Source organism: Canis lupus, chromosome 21, assembly GCF_003254725.2.
Source record: "Canis lupus dingo isolate Sandy chromosome 21, ASM325472v2, whole genome shotgun sequence".
NCBI lineage: Eukaryota > Metazoa > Chordata > Mammalia > Carnivora > Canidae > Canis > Canis lupus.
The window spans coordinates 26,051,964-26,073,579 of record NC_064263.1 but is presented as its reverse complement, the minus strand read 5'-3'; the positions used below and the strand labels follow the sequence as shown (position 1 = coordinate 26,073,579).

At 48.0% G+C, this 21,616-nt stretch overlaps 1 protein-coding gene across 5 annotated transcripts in view; it reads right to left on the bottom strand.

The window, feature by feature from the left end:
• Positions 1–21,616, bottom strand: part of CLPB (caseinolytic mitochondrial matrix peptidase chaperone subunit B) — a 142,049-nt gene that overhangs the window by 3,075 nt on the left and 117,358 nt on the right. For all 5 annotated transcript variants that reach the window (XM_025459142.3, XM_025459140.3, XM_035703750.2 and 2 more), the window contains 5 exons: positions 20,907–21,021; positions 10,599–10,676; positions 9,347–9,402; positions 4,860–4,904; positions 4,329–4,490 (listed from right to left, as the gene is read on the bottom strand). In XM_025459142.3, coding sequence (XP_025314927.1) covers positions 4,329–4,490; positions 4,860–4,904; positions 9,347–9,402; positions 10,599–10,676; positions 20,907–21,021 — 456 coding nt within the window. The remainder of the gene's footprint in view (positions 1–4,328; positions 4,491–4,859; positions 4,905–9,346; positions 9,403–10,598; positions 10,677–20,906; positions 21,022–21,616) is intronic.

Below are 21,616 nucleotides of genomic sequence, written 5' to 3'. Positions count from 1 at the left end.
ATCAGCTCTGGCCCTCATAGGCAAAAGGGGAAGGAATGTGCATTAACTTAGTACCTACTCTATGCGGGGCATGGTACCTGGTGCTTTTTAGCCTTGCTTTATACTGGCCCTTGGCACAGGCCTCTTAGATTTAATTATTTAATTTAAGGGAGAGACAAATATCCTCAAGCAGACTCCCCACTGAGCACAGAACCCGACATGGAGCTCAACATGGGCCTTGATCCCAAGCCTGAGATCATGATCTGAGCCAAAATCAAGAGTCAGATACTTAACCAACTAAGCCACCCAGGTGCCCCTCAGGCCTCTTAGAAAGTGTTAACTCCAAGGGGATCAATTCAGAAGGGGCCCTATGGTCCAGGTTCTGATTACTTTCCACAACCCTACGCTGGGGTGGGAAGAAAGGAAGGCAAGGGTGCAAGTGGATGTTCTTGAGCTTTTGCCATTGGCTTTCCTGATTATGAGTTACGTGTGTGTGTGTGTGTGTGTGTGTGTGACACGTCCAAATGTGTGCATATGACACTCTTCGCAGAGTTCATCCCCGAGGACTGAGTACACATCCTGCTATAGTGGCCAGAACAAGAACTAGGCAATTTCATTCCAGGATCAAAACCCTGCTTTTAACTGAGCCTGAGAATGGGTCTCAGGTAGGTGAGGGGAGCAGATACAGTATATGACTAACCCAAAGGATGACTTTCACAGTGCTCATGTCTCCTCCTCTTCAGAGTCCTTGGCAGTAGAGATGTATCTCAAAGAAGGAGCTGCCACTGTTCCACGTCCCAGCAGTAACTGGGAGGGTGTGAATGTTACCCAACCCAGAGTTATAGGAGCTGCTTTCCCACTGCTTCCATACTTAAAGGGAGGTACAGAGGTAGGCTCCCCAGGGGCTAGTGTCCTCCTGGGACTTCTGCCCTGCACAGCAGGCTCTGAAGTCATTAGTTCTACTTGGTGAGAGCATGAGGACTCCTGCTTCTCTGGGACCAGGCTTGGGAGAACAGGGCTGGGTGGGAATGGGGGGCTTCCTTCATGTCCTCAGACTGGATCTGGTGCCCTGACAACTCCTGGCATTGCAACTTATCCTAGTGCAGCATGTACCACAGTACGCTGGAGGGCTTTTTGCTGCTGGTCTCTCCCACTCATTCATGAACACTGAGGCAGAGACTGTTGAGTCCTCTCGCTCCACACTGAACCACATTCCCTCTCTGCCTTTCCTGATATATTGGTCACAAGCCTCTGTGTTAGTTCTCTCTTCTTCTCTGCATACTATATACCCCCTACTTGAGAGATCTCAGCCTTCCCTATCTGTGCTGATGCATTCCTGAATCTCTGCCTCTAGTCTAGATCAGTCCTATGCTATAGACTGCTCCAACTGATGGCTGGCCTCTTGGACACCTCTACCTAGTCTGTCCCTTAGGTATCTCATTTTCAGCCATTTTCAAACCTCAGTTCCTCATCTTCCTCGCCAGTTTCCTGCTTGTCCTCCTTGTCCGCCTCAGCTGATGGTGACAGCGGCCATCTAGTCACCCAGGCCAGAAATCCTATAGCTGGCTACCCCCAACTCCTCCATCTCCCCTCATGTTCAATCACTGAGCCCTGCAAGGTCGGCCTTTGGGGAGTTCTGGCCAGCCTGTAGCCCTGCTTTAGAGCAGCCATCTAGCCTGGATACTTCAACAGCCTTCTTGCTGCTCCCCCTCTTCTTTCCAGTCCATTCTCTCACTGCTGCCTACAGTATCTTTATAAAGTGAGCATCTGGTCATGTTTCTTTCTTGCTCGAAATCTTTATTTTATTATTATTTAAATGAGAACTTTTTTTTTAAGATTTTATTTATTTACTCACGAGAGACAGAGAGAGGCAGAGACACAGGCAGACACAAGCAGGCTCCCTGTGGGAAGCCTCATGCAGGATTCGATCTCAGGACCCCGGGATCACGCTGTGAGCCGAAGGTAGATGCCCAACCACTGAGCCACTCAGGTGTCCCCTTGTTCAAAATCTTTAAAGACTCCTACAATCTAACAAGTAAACCCACACTCCTTTGCCTGGGGTCATAACTAGCCCCTGCTCACCTTACCCACTCACCTCTACTGTTCTGCTCTTCCTTCCCTTTTGCAGTCGAGCGGTACTGAGCAGCTAGAGCTCCCTGGACAGGCCAGGATGCCTTGTGCCCCTATGCTTCTGCACAGTGGGTGTCTGCTGCCAGCCCTTCTCCATTCTGCCCTCCTCCAATAAGGAGGTTCATCTAGAACCTCCTTATTTATCCTTGGAAGGTATGCTGAATTACTGTTGAATTAAGTTACTCAACAGAGCATTTCCCTTGACTTTGTGGGCTCTGGGAATGGTTGGAGTAGGTAATACAAGGTCTTGGTCCATAAGAAGCCTATAAGCATAAATCTGGCTAAGTAATCTTGGATGGTAGCTTTGGTCAATGGAACAAAGGGCATAAACTTCAGAAATGGCAGTAGGCTGGTGGGGGCTAGAGGAAGGAATTATGACTCCCAAAAGGTAAGCCAGTGGAAGGACAGCAGCAGGGGAAGCGGGGGCGGGTGTGTGTGGGGGGAGGGCTTACATATAGAGGCGGTAACAAGTTTAAGGTGGTACTTGTGTTTCTCAGTCAAAGCTCCCTTCACTCTTTCTGGGCCAAGGAGGCCATGAGAAGCTCCTTTGCAGAGATGTCAGAAGCTGCAGTGCCCATACTCTTTGAGCTAAGCCCTCCATTCCTGTGAAGGCTTCCCTGCAGACCTATCTCTCTCTTCTGGCTATAGCTGCGTGGTAGTTATTACTGAAGCTGCAGGCTCTGAATTGGACTGCCTGGGCTCCAAGCCTGGACTGTCTCTTCCCAGCTGCATGCCCATAGGCCACTCACTTCTCTCATTTTACTTCAGTTTCCATCTCTTACACAGAGGCAATAATAATAACCATCCTCACAGGCTGGGAGGATTCGATGAATTTATATGAGTGAATGTTTTAGAACAGTGCTTGGCACATAAAGTCAAAAATATCAACTATTATCATGTCTCCTTTCCACCCATCTACTAGGCAGGGAGCTCCCAGAGAGCAGGACTGGGTCTGGTCTATAGCTGTATACTTGAATTCCAACAAGAGATTGGAACAAGATGGAAAGTCTCAGAGCACTGGTATCGGTAACTGAATCTATGACCTTTTGAGGCCCCACCTTCATTCCTCAGTGGCTAGTCTGGGAACAGGGAACAGCTAGGGGGCTAGGAAGACAGCAATAAAACTGGGGCAGGAAAAAAAAAAAAAAAAAAAAAAAAAAAAAACTGGGGCAGGGACAAGGATGCTGGGCCAGGTGGGGAAGGGGATGGGTAGTTGTGGGGATATTGGATCTGAGTCTTCCTGGCTTGGTACCTGGTGTGCTACTTGGTCCAGGAGGAGTCCCTTCTTACTAAACCTCATTGAGCACACTTGCAACATGGGAAGCAAAAACCCTTCCTATTGTCACAGGGCTGGATGGGGCTAAGTGGAAAGGTAGGCTGGACTCCATCTGGACATGTCTTGGCTAGAATAGCTCCTGTGTGGGAGCAGAAGAGAAGGCTTGTATCCAGTTCTGCAGGGCCCCTGAGGAAGTCAACCCCTCCTATGATCCTAAGTCTCTGTCCTCTGCTTGAAGTAAGGAGTATACAGAGAGGGAGAACTGGGGCTCTGGAATCAAATGTATCTGTGGCCCAAATGGGGTTCCTCTGCACAGTAGCTCCATGCCATGGGCAAGACATTTACAACCTCTCTGAACCTCAGTTTCTTCTGTAAAAAATGAAGACAGTTTCTATTCTGCCTATCTATTGTGATGGTTAGCAATGACAACTTTGGAACAAGCCTAGTACCCAGAATGTGCTGATAAAGAAGGGAGTTCTTCTCATTTAGAGCTCACCCCATCAGAAGGAGGCTGTCTAGTTTGTGACAAGCCTAGAGCTCCTTGGAAGAGAAGGGCTCCATGAGCCAGAAAGGTTCTTGAAGCTTATCTTGGATCCAGTCTCCTTGTTTGTCAAGGCGCTGATGCACAGAGATGGAACAGAGTGGGAACTAAAAATTCAAGTCTGTCCTGGCACCTCTGCTCCATGTCTCTCTAGAAGGTAGCCCGGGCAACTACGAAATTCCAATTCTTGGGTAGTGCTGGTCTGCCCTCGAGGGCCCACCCTGGGCCCTGGTCCAGAAAGGGGACAAAACCACATCTGCTAAGTGACTGAACATACACATGTGGAAATAGCAAGCGGAGGAGGGATCAGACAAGGCCTCTGGGCCCTTGATTCTTATTGTTCACAGCGCCCCAATACCTCCAGGTATCCCCTACTCCATCCCAGTCCAAAGTGACTTTCACCTCATCAAACAGCTGCAGCATGATGGTGAGCACATCTGGATGGGCCTTGTCCACCTCGTCAAAGAGCACCACAGCGTTGGGGCACTGCTTCAGCTTCTTGGTCAGCTGGCCACCCTCTTCATGGCCAATATAGCCTGGTGGGGACCCAATAAACTTGGCCACCTGGAAGAAGGAAGGGAACATATTGGGAAGGCCTTTCTATACTTTTTAGCTTTTCATATGGGCATGCACAGGAAAATGGCTTCATTCATTAAGACTGCCTGTATCCACAAGGATAGTCGGACTTTCTTTGGGGTGATAGGAATGCTGCCATGGGAGAGCCTAGAGATCTTCTCTCTGTTTATTTCTTAGAGCAAGTCCTATGTAAAATAGACCAGTGATCCTCTTGCACACGTATGCCCCCAAAGGACAAATCCTAAGGCTGCTGGAATTATCGCAGGTCTAAATGACAAGGAACAAAAAAATATCCAGGCAGAGTCATGTTGATTGAGAGGCCCTCCAAATCACACTTCACCAGGGACTCTCACTTACCTCATGCCGCTCCTGGAACTCAGACATGTCCAGCCTGATGAAGCCCTGTGTGGAAACAAGAAGGAGTCTATTTGGGAGACAGGAAGGTAGAGGGAAGGGTTAAGGAAGAGGGCATCTCAAATATCCCCTAGGCTTTCAGACCACTCCAACACAAAATCCTCTATCCCATTCTCGTGTATTTTTTGGCTTCTTGCTTCCTTTTCTGTCTATTCATCTCCAACGTGACTCCCTCATTCCCTACCTTAATAAACCCAAGTCATGTCCCTGCTCTTCTAAGTCTGGCTCAGCAGGTCTCTTTCTTTCAGACTTCTACTAGTCTGACCTAGAAGTGATCTTTTGGGAACTGCTCTTTGGAGTAAGGTTCAACCATGATTAGCCCCAGGGGAAGGGTATGCGTGCGTACATGTAGTATGGTGTTTGTGAGTTAGCATAGGCAGAGTGCCTACTCTTTTTCATGATGAACTTAGGGATTTATATTCACAGGTTCCCTGTCCCTCCACCCAGACCAGGGTTCCCCCAGGCTCCTCTCCCACTAGCACATGCTTCCACCTCAGAAAGTACACTCAATGAATACCCTTCTTCTGAGAGCTGAGGATGACAGGCTGCCAAGACCCTAGAGGGAGGTAGCTATCTATGTCTGAAATCCAGGCTATGTTCTAGATCGCTGCTGGTCAGAAATGTAGTTTTTCTGTGTTCTGTCACTCTATCCCTGAGGTACAGGGCAGTAAAAGAGCTCTGGCAGGGGCCTGGCTTCCAGTCCCAGTTTGGTCACAGTCTGTGTGGCACCAAGCAAGATGCCTCCCCTTTTGGAGCTGCAGTTTCTTCCTATGTAACACAGGCCCTTGTTTCCTCTCCCAGCCTCATGAGGAGCCTGAGGACAGCACCTAATCCAAGAGGTAGATAAAGGCTTGGAAAAGTATTAAGGCCATGTGGAGGTGATTACTGCTATGAGAGAACATGGGAACATCAGCCAGCAAGCATTTTCAGAGGGCCCTAGGCAGCTCAGCCAAGACAAACAAAAGCTTGGAAGAACAAGAGGATGGACATGAGGAAGCTAGGAGTTCTTCCCAGGGGGAGCAATGCACTAGAAGCCACAAGATGGGTACCTAATGAAAATAGCTGACAGGCCCTGGATGCTTACTAAGTGCCTGGCAATGTTCTAAACAAGCTATACAGAGCTCAGAACATGTATAAGTCTGTGAGTTAAGTATTATTATCATTCCTGCCTTCCAGGTAAGAAAACTGAATCACAGACTAAAGTAACTTGCCCAAGGTCACTCAGGTTTGAGAATTTAGCTCCAGGTCTGTCCTCTTAGCCACTAAAACTCTACTGCCTCATACTTCCTGCTCTGTCAATCAGTTCTTGGCAGTCTTCATCTGTAAGTTCTGCACTTTGTGTACAGATGTCAACTGTTCCAGGATACCAGAAGTATAGACTAATGCTCACTTATGTCAAGTGATGTGGGTTCTCATCCTAGATCTTTGCTGATCTGTTGAGTAACTCAACAAAATTTCACAGCTTTTCTTGGCTGGAACACTTTTGGTTTCACATAATCTTAGCTTAGAGTTATCTAGAAAAGAGGCAACAATTATAATAATATACAACATGTACTGATTACTTACTATGTGCTAACGGTATGTAGCAGTTTACATTATCTCATTTAATCTTCATAATAATCAAATGAAATAGGCACCATAATTGAACCCATTTTACAGTTGAGAAAACTGATGTGAACAGATATCCCAGCTAACTCCAGAGTAGTTTAGAGCTGGAGTTTGAACCCAGGTATGTGGACTCAGACTCTTGCTTCTGATCCCTTTGTCATAGTACCACTATAACTGCCATATTCAGGGCTCTACCACCCTACCTCAGGATAAGATCACAGAGTACCATTAAGGTACTTTTTCAAGAATTATTAACCTTAATAATGGAAGTTAACAAAACCGCTCAATTTGGGAGAAAGAGTAGAGGCTAATGAGAGAAAAAAATAAGCCAAAGATCTGATAAAGAAATTATACAAATGTGCTAATGAGACCTTGTGAGGTAACCAGGTCCAGAGGTCTATCAGTGGCTTTTTACAAATAAGGAAACTAAGGATCACAGAGCCAGAACTTAAATTCAAGCCACCGACTTCCTGGCCAGTGTACATTTCATTTAGCCAGCCATACTCTACTGTTCCTGTGACATAACACTTCCTATACATCATTTCTTGGGTCCTGCTGGCATCAAGTACGGTGCAGGACTCAGGTTTTTGAAGGCAGGTCTCACACTTGCCTGTTACAAGGCCAGAAAATGTCTTGCTAAACACAGACTCTGCCCACAGGGCTTGTACAGCAGGGGTTATATAGAGGTACCACCTAGGGTTTAAAAATTAAACACACAGATGGTTGTACTGCGCTTCTCATGCCTCTCATCTCCCTATTTGACATGGGAACCAATTGACGAGTTTACAATCTAGCCTTCTACTGCAGCTAGGGATAATAGTATTGAGAAGACAGTTGAGACTGGATTCTGATTTCATCTCTTCTCCTCACAAGTGACCCTGGATGGGCCCCTACGTGTTATAGGGTCTCAGTCTTCTCATCTGAAAAGTGGATCTAATTTAGCATCTGTGCAATCTTTCTCATGGGATCAAACAAGACAGTCAATGAGGTGGTACCATGGAAAGTACACGGTGATAAATAAACATGAGATCAGGGCTCAGGCACTTACTTAAGGGTGCTAGAGCCTGAGGTCACTGTGACTCATAGTGTCTCACTGCATGCTCACAACATTAGACACAGGACTGAACAGCTTCACTTTGAGGCAAGAGAGCTGGAACCTGGAGGGGTCAAGTAACCCGCCTAAGGCCAGTAGGAAGTAGAACTAGAGCCTGTGCTGAGGAATGGCTGGCTCCAGGGTCTTGCCCACCCAGCCCCCTGCTCCTGAAGGGTGATGGTGTATTGCAGGATACCATCATCATGCTTTCAGGGGCCCCTGCACTGGTGTTAGTCTGCCCCTCGTTCAGATGCGCTCACTAAAAATGATGTGCATCATCAGTCTCTAAGCAAGCCCCGTCTCCTTTCTACACCAGCAAGTCAGCCAATGCTTTCTATCTTCCACTGTGCATGAAGACATATTAAGACAGCTTGGATAAGGAGATTATAATTTGTAATTAAATATTAACCTTTCTGACAGTATTAAAATTAAACCACTCAGAATTCTTCATCCCTAATCAGGTGGTTCCTGCCCGTAACTGTATCTTCCCTAATAGTCTTGCTAGTTTATGGCTCTTTCCAGAGTGCTAATTGTTTCAATCGCTGCCAACCTGATGAATTGTCTTAAAAATGCTATTTCAGTTGCAGCATATTAGCATGCCATGTGCTGCTTCTTGCCTACTGCCTGTCAAGTGGGTCTGCTCTGGGTTTGGTTGAGGCAGAGCATAGCTATTGGCAGAGCCAGGGAAGCTTAGGAGCTTTTAGCCAGTTATTAGGGAGAAGGGCGCCAGGGATGTGGCCCAGGAGGATACAACCTGAGTGACCTACCTTGTTTCTACGGCTGTCAGGCCCTCAAGGAGGAGGCAAAGGGACAGTGAGGCCAGAAGCAGGATGGAAGGTGGCTAGGACTCAGCCGCTGGGGCAGTTTTGGCTACCAGAGGCTTGAGTAATTCCTCACTGTCTCAGCTAGGGAGGCTTTCCATAGAAATTAGGCAAGAGCATCTGGGGTCAGAAGCAACTTCAGATGTTGGGCAGGAGTACCTCAGCCTCCACAGGGGAAGGCTAGTGGAAAGAACATTTGGCTTTAGCAGAAATGTTTCTGCAATCTTCAAGGATGGCTCTGACACTTCTCTCTGTATGACAACATTTCTAGTTAGCATAGAAAGTCAAACTAAGTAGGCCTTGAAAGCCCAAGTCTGAATAAATATGGGTTAGGGACAGGCTTCTCGTCTCTCTTGTGGTTGAATTCCAAAGGCTCCGAGTCATGGGGAAAAGGGGACTGTGACCACCCCACAGCTTAGGGCATAAGATATCAGGCATAAAAGCTCATATACAATGGAGAGAAGCAATACGGCACCTTTTCATTCCATTTGTTTTCTCCTACAGGCCCCAAGACTCTTTAGCATGGCCTTGATGTACTAGATAGTACTAGTATGTTTCTAAAGCTGTTTCCCTTTCTAGCCTGAGTTCCTCAAAGTACATGCCTGAAAATGCATGGATGAATCTCATGGGGTTCTTCCAAATGCCCCAGAAGTCAGGCAGGGCAAGGATTATTTTTCCTGTTTCATAGATGAATAAAAGGAGGTGCAGATAAAAGGAGGTGGGATAATTTGCCCAAATTCCTGGAACAACTGGTGGCCAGTCTGGGGCCAGACTGAGGCCTGCTTTCTGGGCCAGGGTCCATCTTTTTAATTCACTATTATCTGATTCAGGAGCCTAGAATTTTGGGGTATAGCAGTAGTGGTGAGGTCTCCATGGCCTGCACACCAGGCCTAGATCCCAACCCTTACCTTTTTGGCATCTTTGTGCATATATTTGGCTGTCTGCTTTGCCAGCTCTGTCTTTCCTAATAAGAAGGAAGGGAGAGGTAGTGGGTTAGGACAAATGACTGTCTTCTGGAATGAAAGAATATTAGAAATGCATGGACATCTGAAATAACGTATTTTATAGATGGGAACACTGAGGCTCAGGGAGGGTCGGTGACTCTCCCAGTCACTGGGAGGGAGAATCAAAGGTGGAGCTGGAACCAAAATCCAAGTCTGGATTGCATCTTGATTTTTCTGTGGATGGAGATTGAGACTTTTTCTCTATAGCAGCATTTTAAAAGCGGGAGGTGGACTCTTATAATCCAGAGCCAATTTGTCCTTTGAAGCCCAGTGCAAACTTGCCTCTCACAGGAGTACCCTGACTTCTTGGTTACTGCACTGCATTTCTTTAGACACCTGTGGTCTTGCCAACCAAACAAAGGCTGAGGGAATAAAGAACACCTTTTCTTGGCCTCATAGCCTTTCTTTGTAACATAAAGAAAGAATGACAATACCAATGTGGCGGCTTTGAAGGGCCATTTGGTATGATGGCCAAACTGTTGGAAGTCACTGTCTAACATAGGAAATCAAGTTCTACAGTATCATGGTGAGGTGACAGTAACCTACATCTGGGGGAGTGCTAGGCCCATGAAGATGCTAACAGGGAAAAATGAGACAACAAATGCATGAAACTCCCCATCAGGGCAATGGTGGGAGGTGGTGGTGCAAGTTTGGGGGTGAGGGTGGAGAGTGAGGGGATGAGAATGCCTCAGATAATCCAGCCCAACAGGCTAGAAAAACACCCAACCCATTTGACTGAAACCAATTTTGCTAAGCATCCCCACTGTGTTGGCCATTAAAGGGCTTACTTTAGCTTCCTAGAAGGTTATGTCCCAAGCTATACTAAATAAAGTTGGTATGCTGGGAAGCAGAGGTGGTTCAACTGTTCCCAAAGGGTAGCCTCTGGGGATGCAGAGTGGCCAGATCAGGGCTATCAGACCCCAAAGGGGCTTGGTCACCCAGGTGAGTTAGGCGCTGAATCACAGCTTCCAGAGGGAGGGGGATAATTCTAGCTATTTCTAATGTGACAGACAATCCTCTTGCTGGCTCTTTAATTTGGAAGCAGTTGTTTTCAGAGCTTTCAGAGTTGTACAGAAGTAGGATGTGTGACCCTGACCCATAGCAGCTAAGGCTCCCCCAGCTCTCCTTCCCCACTTGCCAATATGCTCCCAGTTACCTATTCCAGATGATCCCAAAAAGAGGAAGACCAGAGGGTGTTCTTCATCGTACCAGCCATTCTCCTTCCTCCGGATCGCTAGGGCCAAACACACAAGATGGGGTGGGGGTGGGGGGGGACAGGGAGGGAGGCAGATAAATCAATGACACAAAAGGCAGGATAATTATCACTAAGTATACAATATGTTTTACTGCTCTGCGCCCACTCAAAGTCCTCACTACCATTAGTGCTGCCTAATCTGATTAGCTGGCAAGGCCCCTAGAGACACCTAATCAGGTTAGCATGGATTTGGAAAGCTGCCCAGAGCAGATTTCGGATAAAGTTTTCCAGGATGAGCACTCAGCGTTGCCAGGGAAACTGAAAGGCGGGTGGATGGTGAATGGAGGTGAAGGGGGTAGGGGGGTGGTGAAGGAGAATTCGAGAGGAACTTTAGCTCTCAGATGGCTGGTTATCCATCTACTCACCACTGGTGGGAGACTAAGCCTGCTTCCTATGCAAATGGAAGATACAGAAGCCCGTGGCAGGCCCTGAGGGATCTGGGGTGTGAGCTCTGGACTCTTTCCCATTTGGGGAAACCAAGATCTAGTTCACTGTCTGGAAGTGTAGCCAAATGTACTTTCTGGAATCCAGTCAATGGTAGTGTGGAGCTCAGGGCACAGATGGATGAACCACTTGGTTATCACTGCCACTAACCATGGCCTCTAGTGGGGGAAGAGTGGTGGGGGAGTGGGATAGATACGTACTAGGTTCCCTGAGAGTTCAGCACTGCTAGCATGAGACCTGACCTCTCCTTTTCAGGAGGAAGTATATAATCAAGGGCTGTAACCATTCAAGGTGAGGAAATTATTATTATTGTTATTATTGTTGTTGTTATTTTTAAGGATTTTATTTATTTATTCATGAGAGACACACAGAGAGAGGCAGAGACATAGGCAGAGGGAGAAGCAGGTTACCTGCAGGGAACCTGATGCGGGACTCAATCCCAGGATCCTGGGGTCACAACCTGAGCCAAAGGTAGATGCTCAACCACTGAGCCACCCTGGCACCCTTCAAGGTGAGGAAATTAAATGCCTAACTACAGAGTGGGAGAATCAGGCTCAGAAGCATCACTCAAGTAGAAGAGCAGGGGGTGAAATGAGGCAGAACTATTATATGAAGAATCATTTATTGAACATGCTATCTGCTGGGCACAACTGGAAAAACTGTCAACATTTTTGATTACTCAAGACCCACACAAACAACCTGAGAGGAAAAGTATTATCTTGAATTCTATTATATTGAACAGGAAACTGAGGCAAGAGATAAAGAGACTTGCCTAAGTCTCTATGTCATACAACTAGCAGATCACTAGTTGACTGGTAGAGATGATAGAGTCTCTTCTCTCTCTAAACATTCCTTTTTTCGCTCACATATGGCTGCTTTAAAAAGTGAAGTATTAATTTGTGTTGCATCAATGAGAACATGGCAATCAGAAGCAGGAAGGGGACAGAGTACTGTGCAATGTCAGGATTGCTCTACAGCTAGAACTGCATGTATGGTCTGGTTCTCAGAGTGTCGGGGGAGATTAACAAAGGGATATATGTCAGAAGACAAGACCAGGAAAACAAGTCAACTGAGAAAGAACTGATGGTCTTAGAGAAGTGTCTGCCAGTTCTGGGGTACAAAGATCCTAAATGCTATACTGTATGGTACAATCTGTATGGCTGGGTTTCAGAGAAGTAGCTCTGGAGGTCAGGGGAGGCTTTCTGGAAGAAGTGGGATTGATGAAGGATCATGGAGGCCAGGAAGATCTGGAGAGGCAAGGGTAGCCAGCATGACACAGGTGGAGAGACAGGAAATGAATAGGAGTAGTTGTGGGTGGGGTCAGATTAGGTTTCAAATACCTGCTTTAGGACTTCAGGTCCGTGCTGCGACCTTTCTCACCTCAATCTTGAATGCTGTTACCTAAAGATCCTAGTTTTGGCCTCAGTGGGAACAGATGGAAGTGTAACCTCTTGGGAGACACCTCCTGAGAATCCTGAGAGGGGCCTGAGAAAACACTCAAATCCAGCTTCTTCCTTGGGAAAGGTCCCAGATCATCTCTAAACTAGCTGAACCAGCCCTATGGAAGGCTTAGCTCTCAGAGGAACCCACTGGCCTCCCAGGTACCTGAAAGCTGGGGATGATGATGGGTAGTCCAAGCCTGGCTGAGACGGACTGAGAGAAACAGTGCCCTGAGAGAAACAAGAACCTGTGGGTGGGGTTTTGGGGGAGGCAGAGATATCAATGGCAAAGGCTAGACTTCTGTGGACACTAGGTGTGGATGTGTGTTGGGGCAGGGGTGAGAGAAGGGTCATCTGAAAGGAGTCACATTCTTCCAAAAGGTGAGTGAACTGAGAATGTAGGTTGGAAAGAAGCTGAGCATAAAGTGGGCTCAGGCTTCACAGGGTATTTAGGGGAGGCAGAAGTACCCAAGCATCACTCAGACAGGTGGCCTGGGGAAAGTTGGGTTCCTCAGGTTTCAGATACCTGAGGTTCTGATCCTGATTTCTCTTTCAGGAAAGCTTCCCAGGTATTGAGAGCTACACATTGCTGGGCTATGCAGTTCAAAAACACCATGGAGAAGGTGGAATTGGATTATGCCCGGGGCCATCTTTCCCCCTTCTTTTCTAATAATGCACCTGGGAAAGAGCTCTTTATAATGCCAGGCAGACTCCACCGCACAGCTGTCCCCGGCCAATTCTGCCAGACCCGGGGCATGAGTCTGGGGTGGGTTTGGTCTGGCCCCTGTGAAACAGGCGAAATGCCAACTATTAAACAATTACAACTCTGGATATTTCTAATAATATCTGAAGAGAAAAACGACCAAGCAGATGGGGTCCGACAGAATGAGAAATGGAAGCAGCTAGGCCAGACTGAGGGAGGTGGGCCCCGGGCTGTGTGGCTGGCAGGGTGGCTGATGGCCACGGCTGGGGGCCTTGAGGGTTTCTGCCAGGCTCCAGCACAGAACCCGTGGGCCACTGGACACGGGGCCAGAGGTGCTAATGTTCTCACTGTGGATCATCAAATGCAGCAACTTACCCTGTTCGCACCTTTCAATCTATCAAAAACCTCGTAACTTCACTTGAGCCTCATTATGAATCTACAAAGCAGGCAGGGCAGGGAATCTGGGTCCCCTTTTTAAAAAAAGTTTACTTTTTAGTAATCTCTACACCCAACGTGGGGCTCAAACTCACAACCCTATCAAGAGTCATACGCTCTTCCAACCAAGCAAGACAGGCGCCCCTTGATTCCCCTTCTTATAGATGAGGAGATACGTGCAGAGAAGTTAGGTAACCTGCTCAAAGTTACACAGGTAAATAAATGAAGGCCCTGGGCTTTACCCCCAGAGTTTGGGCTAACTCTTAAGCTTGAACTTGTGCTTCAGGAGTTTAAAGAAAGGAGTAGGCTCTTGCTGGCCACAGCATCTCCCATACCCTAGTCTCACCCAGAAAACAGTCTTTTGGTAGCATTTTAATCTGGCTCATTCAACTTTGATACACGGCCTCAGGAGCCCCTGTCCTCTGTCTCCTGACCACTGCTCTCTAGGCTTGGGATGGTATCAGGGTGCCCTGAGCAGGCATCTCAGCACCTTCCCTGGCTGGTCCCATCTCTGCAAGTTCCAAAAGGCTTGGCTGCCTCTCCACAGGCTTGGCTAGCACCAGTGCCTCCTTGCTGTGTTCTTCCCTTAGCAGAATGGCTTCTCCTGGCTATGCCCACCACTACTGGGCCATCTTAAAACTCACATGCAGCAACCTTTTTGATTAACTCCACCACTCCACCTCTGTGCCATTAACTCCTTATAGCCTATATTCTACAGAATATTCTATATTTTCTGGTACACTTCCATCTACACGGTGGTAGGGTAGACAGCGTAGGAGTTATGGCATCTAGTTTGGAGTCCTGGCTCTGCCACTTTCTAGATGACTGGCTTTGAATAAAACACTTATTCCTGTAAAACCTTGGTTTCTTCAGCTATAAAATGGGAATGGTCAGACACATGCTAAGCCAGCCCACACGTAGATGAAATGAGTCCAGCGTTATAAAGGCACTTTGTATTGAGTGGAATAATCAGAAAAGTATAAATCACAATAGTCACAGTAGTAGTGGCAGCAGTAGTGGTGTCCTACAGATACCTCTTGCATCCTTGTGCTAGTCTTGGGCAATAGATATTATCTCTATTTTACAGAAGAGGAGACTGGGGCTCAATTAGGGGCAGTGCAAGAGGTTTCATCCACTTGTGCCCTTGTGTCCTGGAGGAGGGTGTGCTCTATGCTATGTCATCTGTGGGAGCAGATGCTAGCAGCTCCATTTCCTGAGGGGACCTTGGGACTAGCCCAGAGTTAGTATAATGCTTGCTGACTCAATGAATTAATTGTTGGTCTTTCTGGAATCCAAGGAGGAAAACACAGATACTTCAATTTCCATCTTACAGAGAAGAAGAGTGAGGCCTGGACCTAAGTCTCTTTATGCTCCCAGTGATCACTACTACTCTTGGGTGAAGAAGGTTTCCTCTTTCCTCTTCATCCCTCTCCAGGAACCTTCTCCATCTGTGCAGCACACAAGCTCTAGGCCAAGTGCTGGGCACCTACAAAGATGCCTAAAGTGAGGTCTGTGCTGTTTAGGTGTGCACTGCTCTGCAAACTGGCTTCCAAATGGGATGGGAGCACTGGGAGGAGTGTGGGAAGAGCCATCATGCCAACTGACATCTGCACCAGGAAGCTGAGGGGGCATGGCCAGGCAGTACGAATGTGATGGGAGATTCCAGAGAGACCCATCATTTGCAAAACCAAAGGGAGAGGAGATAGCTGCTGCCTCCTCCCACCCCAGGCCTTCTTCCAGCTCTAGGTTCTGGGGCCATCTGGGTGGGCTGACTCCTCCTTCCTGGATTATTTTTAGCCTAATCTGAAACAGCCCTTCAGAGGAACTACTTGTGGTTCAGTCACCTGAACATCTCTTAGCAATCTCCTGTCTACTGCTTGTAGGTTTGAGGGGCACAGCGAGTGCTCAAGAAGTGCTTGCTAGTGGAGTGGGTATTGACTGGAGCCTCAGGGTTGGAGGATGAGTTGAGAACAGTTCTCAGTCTCTAAGAATCGGTGTTTATGAAGGCAAAGCATTGCTACTGAGTGGTTAATATATAAAAAATGCAAAGAATAGTTTTCGCTGAACATCACTCACTCTGGGTGTGTGTGTGTTGGGATAGGAATCACTGGAAGAGCACCACCCTTCCTGGAAGCGGTTGGGATGAGAATCTATGTTAAGGAGAGGCTGAATGTCAAGATGGGCTGCAGGCTTCATTCACTTGAGTTTAGCAATCTTTTACACACCTGTGTGCCCAACCCTGGGGAAAAGCTGAACAAGAGGTATTTTGACCTTTGGAGAGAGACGTTCAAAGAGATGCCCTGCGGTATGTGGAGTGACAACAGGTGTCCACAGGAAGCCCCAAGAATGGGCCCTCGTGGAGGGCTAAAAAAGGCTTTCTGGAGAAGGCCTGGGTCTTGAGTGTCTCACTTAAGTGTCTCAGCAGGCTAGGGCAAGGGCAGGGTGGTCTGGACAATAAGAACATCTGAAGTGGTATGGGGTGGAGGTGGGACTGCAAGCAGTTTTCTAAAGTAATCACCTCATATCATGACTCAGGGATGGCCTGGATGTATTTCTCAGCTTAGGAACAGGACTCTAAGGCAGAGAGTAGGGGAGGGGTGTGGAGGTGGCCCACAAAGGTGCAGGGCTTGGGCAATTACATTTTTGGACTGTCAAAAAGGGAAGTAAAGCACGAGACAGCCCACTGTGTGTCACGTGGCTGATGCTGAGATTCTGAATTTGAGCCAGACCTCAGCACAGATCAGTTGCGATGGCAGAGCTTTCCTGAGGGAATTCATGGGCATCAGAGTCAAGTGGAAGCAGGTGCAATGGCTTGGTGATAGGCATCTGGTTAGAGAGCTGCAGGGAAGCTTCTAGGTGTGCAGGCTAAACCCACAGCAGGACTGGGGAATGGCCTGTTCACTTGAGGGGTCAGAGGTCAGATACTATGAGTGTTACTATTTCAATATACTCCTGTTTCTAATATGCTTGTGAGCTACTAGAGGGCAAGCTTATAGCTATTCTTTTTTCCTCAAAGCACAGAGATGGCCAAGGGGCCCAGCCAAATTAATTCAACAAACTGCATTACTGAGCTACTTCAAGCAGAGTACTGTGCCAGGAACTGGAAAAACTAAAATGATTCAGTCACGGTCTCTGCTCTCAGAAGTCTACAGTCTGTTGCTCCTGAACTGAGTTAGGCTAAGTAAAAACAGCCAGAGCTGCGGGAGATGGGCAGGGCTAGGGTGGGGTCAGGAAAGGGCCAGAAGGAAAGGAATTCCAAGCAGAGAGGGCAGCAGGGCAGCATCAACAAGTGCAAGCAGATCAACACAGCGTGTCCAGGGAAGCAGAAGCGAGCGGTAGCCAGATGTATGTGCAGGGGCGGGAGGGGGGGCAGGGGGGGGCAGCAGTGAGCCGTGTATACTGGGCTACAGCAGCAAGAGCCACTCAAGGATTTTAAACAGGGGAGTTCTTACATTTTACAGAGCTCACTCCAGCTGGGGAGGAGAAGTGATGCCAGGGGAAGGAAAGGAGACAGGGAGACCAAGAAGGAGGCCACTCAAGATTCAAATGGCAGATCCTGAGGTTCTGAGCAAGGGCAGTGGTATTAGGAAAGGAGCGTAAGGCTAAGTTTGAGACCCATTTAAGAGGCAGAATGCTAGAACCTGGTATGTGATGGGCGGTAAGGGGTGAGGGAGAGGGAGGAGCCCAGGAATTATCTAAGTTTTTATTTAGGAGACTAGTGAATGGTGGTGCCTTTACTGAGATAGGAGAACAGGAGGTGGGCAAGTTGGGAGGAAGAGGATGGAGTCTAGCCCTGAATGTACTGAATAGACTGCTGGTTGCTTTTCTGAGGAGAATGGTGGGACATAGAGGCTCTGAGCTCCCAGGAGGTCTGCCCATCGGGCTAGGCATTCTCCCCCCTCCCATGACCAAGAGTAGCTCTGGATTCTGGAAGGAGAGTCTCACTTTCAATGCCAAGGCTCCGGCTTATGTAGGCTGGCTTTGCTTTGGCTCTGGTGACCCTAGAAGACCAGAGAGGCCATGGGGGCCTAAGCTAAGGGGTTGGTACTTTATCTCCTCCATTTGTAAGGCGGTAACTGTGCGCCAGCCTTGCTAGAAGCCCTGCAGCTGGGGATCACACTGATAAATTCACTGTATTACTTTGCACAAATCAATATCCCAGCACTTACCAGGGGTTGATGTGACCGAAATTGGTTTCAGCCAATTCGTGTGGGTAATAAATGGCCATTTATCAAATCAATTCATTCTGCGGCACTTCTCTGGCTGCCCATCCTCATGGTACCCCTGGGGTGCCAGGCTCCACCCAGCCAGTCCCTAGCATATATCTGATGCTAGCCTAGAGGATCCAGAGAGACCCAGCCTATCCCTCTGGATCCACTTCTCTCTCCTGTACCTCCTTCAGTCTGGAGACCTTGAAGCACTGGCTGCTGCTTGCCTACCACAAATTCTGACCCAGAGAGTACCTCATGCTCCACCTGGGTTGGTAGGTGAACATTATCAGATCATTATCAATGTGATCACTGGCCACAGGCTTCTTAGCTAGCAGGGGATATAGTTACCACACAAATGGAGGAGATACACCAACCCCACAGCTCAGGCCCTAATACCTGTCTTTCCTAAGGTCCCTAGAGACACAGCAGGGTCAGGTCAACCTACATAACACACGAAAAGGCGTAGGGATAAGGCAGGGTTTGGGTAAAAGAATGGCGCTTTGGGTAGAGGAAGGCTCTCAGGGAAGACCTTCTGACAGCTCCTCAGAGGTGGGCAGCTGAATCATTTACACCTGCTCTGGGCTAACAACAAGGAGAGGCGAAATGGGTGGTACTTTAGAGGCTGGTGTAGGATCAGAGGAAGAGGCTAGACTGGGGCTAGTCCTGGTTTGAAGGCAGTAACTATGGGCCTGATCTAAAGAACATGCCCAGCCCTGGATGGTAAACATCCTGAGCATGTGCTATATAGTGAGATAGTCATGGATTTGGCACCTCAGTTCACAGGTGAGGAAACTGATGCTCAAAGAGGCCGAGTGAGTATGAATCATACAGTTGATAAGTGGGAGACACACTATCTGACCATGTTGGTCTAATTCTCTCCATCCCAACATCCTCCTCCCCATTCCCTTCAACTTTTGGGAGTTTCAGATCTAATGGGCTTGAGAAGTCAGGGAGAGGTAGGAGGTCAAAGAGGAGCAGCCTGGGAAAGGGCCATGTAAGAAGCAGAGGGAAAACACTAGGATGGCAGCTGCAGTGCTGGTCCACGTGAACAGACACTCCAGCAGAAGATGCTTTCTTAGCTCTCCACCAGGTAATAACATCTCTCCCATAGGCAACTCCTTTCTTCAACCCTCAGGAGCTCCCAGGGTCTCTTCTCCCTCCAATTCAGCCCTTGGCACACGGTTCTTGTGTGTGCCTGCAGGCAGCCTTCTGACCTCTAGCCAGAAGAGCAGCTCTGGCCTGCGGGCTCCTTTTAACTGCTGCTGAGGTCAGGCCCCTGATGGGGGGCTCATGACCACTGCCCTGAGTCCCACTGGTGTGTGAGAATGATGGAGATCAGGCTGGGCTCATTGTGCTGCAGGGGTGGCTGCCTTCTCTACTCTAATTGGTATCCTAGGGTTGAAGTGCCACTCCAGAATGTCCCAGAGAGGCACTGTATTGTGATACAGCCCGATGTCTCCTTTTATCGGTGAGCCTCTACCACGTGCTGTCTTTGGTTGGACTGGAACACATCTGGTGGGACCAGATGCTTGCAGAGAAAGGGTAAGCAACATGAATGGGACTGAGACACTGTAGGACAGAGGTTTTCAAACTTGAGCTAAGCAGCACAATCACCCGCAGAGTGTTAAAACAGACTGCTGGGTCCTACCCCAGAGTTTCCAATTCCATAGGTTTGGGGTGAGGCCTGAGATCTGCAAATCTAACAAGGCCCCAGAGAATGTTGATGCTGCTGGTCCAGAGACCATGCTTTGAGAACCATTGCCTTGGGGGATATTTGTTTAAGTTGGGCCCAGGTTACTCTGCTCCTGCCTCATCTGTCTGCAGTCACCTTCAGAGAATCATGCGCCTGAGTCAGAGAACAGAGGTGAAGTCATTATCCTGAGCAGAACCCTAGTTTTCTATTACCTCTAGTGGGGTCTGCATGGGCAGGAGGGCAATTAGAGTAGGGGTTACACCAGACAGCAGTCTGGCTCCCAGTATGCGACATTAGAGCTTCTAGGGTCAAGAGGAAGGCACTTAAGACTTGTTCAGGATGTTTGTCAGCTAGCTACTGACAAACTATACTGAAGAGTGAGAGTTCCAGGCTGGGAGACAAAAGATAGAAGTTGTAGTTCTGGCTGAGCTGCTACACTACAAGTGATGGACAAGCTCCTGTTCTTCTCTGGGTCTCAGCCTGCCTACCTGAAAAGTGGGGGATGGGGACAGTGGACCGGATGAAAGTCAGAGTTAAAAAAAAAAAAAAAGAAAAAGAAAGTCAGAGTTAGAGCACAGGAAAGCAGCCTTGAGCAATGATTATAAATGCTTTGGGGATCCCTGGGTGGCGCAGCGGTTTAGCGCCTGTCTTTGGCCCAGGGCGCGATCCTGGAGACCCGGGATCGAATCTCACATCGGGCTCCCGGTGCATGGAGCCTGCTTCTCCCTCTGCCTGAGTCTCTGCCTCTCTCTCTCTCTCTCTCTGTGTGACTATCATAAATAAATAAAAATTAAAAATAAATAAATAAATAAATAAATGCTTTGTATCTCAGCTTCCTCATCTGTAAAATGGGAATTTGGGGCACTTGGGTGGCTCAGCCAGTTAAGCGTCTGACTTCAACACACATCACGATCTTGGGGTCCTGGGATCGAGCTCCGTATTGGGCTCTCTGCTCAGTGGGGAGTCTGTTTCTCCCTCTCCCTCTGCCCTCCACTCATTCTCTCTCTCTCTCTCACACTCTCTCAAATAAACAAATAAATATCTTCAAAAAATAATAAAATGGAGATTTAATGGTACCAACCTCATGGGGTTGCTGTAAGGATTAAATGACAACATACATGGAGAGCTTATCACAATGCTCAGCACACAGAAAGTACCCACTGAATGTTAAGTTATAATCTTATGAGCCACCTCTCATGGTACAGTGACAGCAAGGCGTACTCTTCACTACAGCAGACCATGAGCCACCCCACCCATTTTTGGTCGCTGCGTCCTGATACTCACCAGCACCCACTGTGGCGATGGCACTCTCCTGGCCAATGATGTGCTCTTTCAGCCGCTGCTCCAGGGGAAAGCGGCGCCGCTCCTCAGCCTCACGCTTCCGCTGCTTCTCTTGATACTGTGAGGAGAAAGGGAAGGTGGCTCAGGATGGTTTCATTCTACACTAAAACCTGGGGGCAAAAAACACAGGTCTGGGTCTCCAGGAGTCCTGCTGCACACTCTGGCTCTGGGCCACTGAAGGCTAGCCCAGTCCTTCCCATTGTTCCCTTGCTCTAGTCCTCACTCCATGCTCAGGAGTCCTGGCTCACTCTGCTAGTAAAATAAAGTATTGCTAGTAGATTAACACTTGGCTCTGGAGTCTGATAGAAGACCTGCATTTGAATCCCAGCTTTATCACTTATAAGATGTGCTTATCATCTGGAGTAATTTACTTACTCTCAGTTTTCTCACCTGGAAACTGGGGATTAAATATGATGACATACATAATGAGCTGGCATGTAGTGTAAGTGCTTAACAAATATGGGTTCTTTCCTTTCTACTTATCTTCTTGCAAATCTTCTTGGTTTTCACTCTTTTTTTAGTGTAAGTTCTATGCACAATGGGGCTCAAACTCACAACCCTGAGATCAAGAGTTACACACTCCACTGACTAAGCCAGCCAGGTGCCCTGAAAACCTTTTTAGTTTTTATACCAGAGCTATGAACATGCTCCTT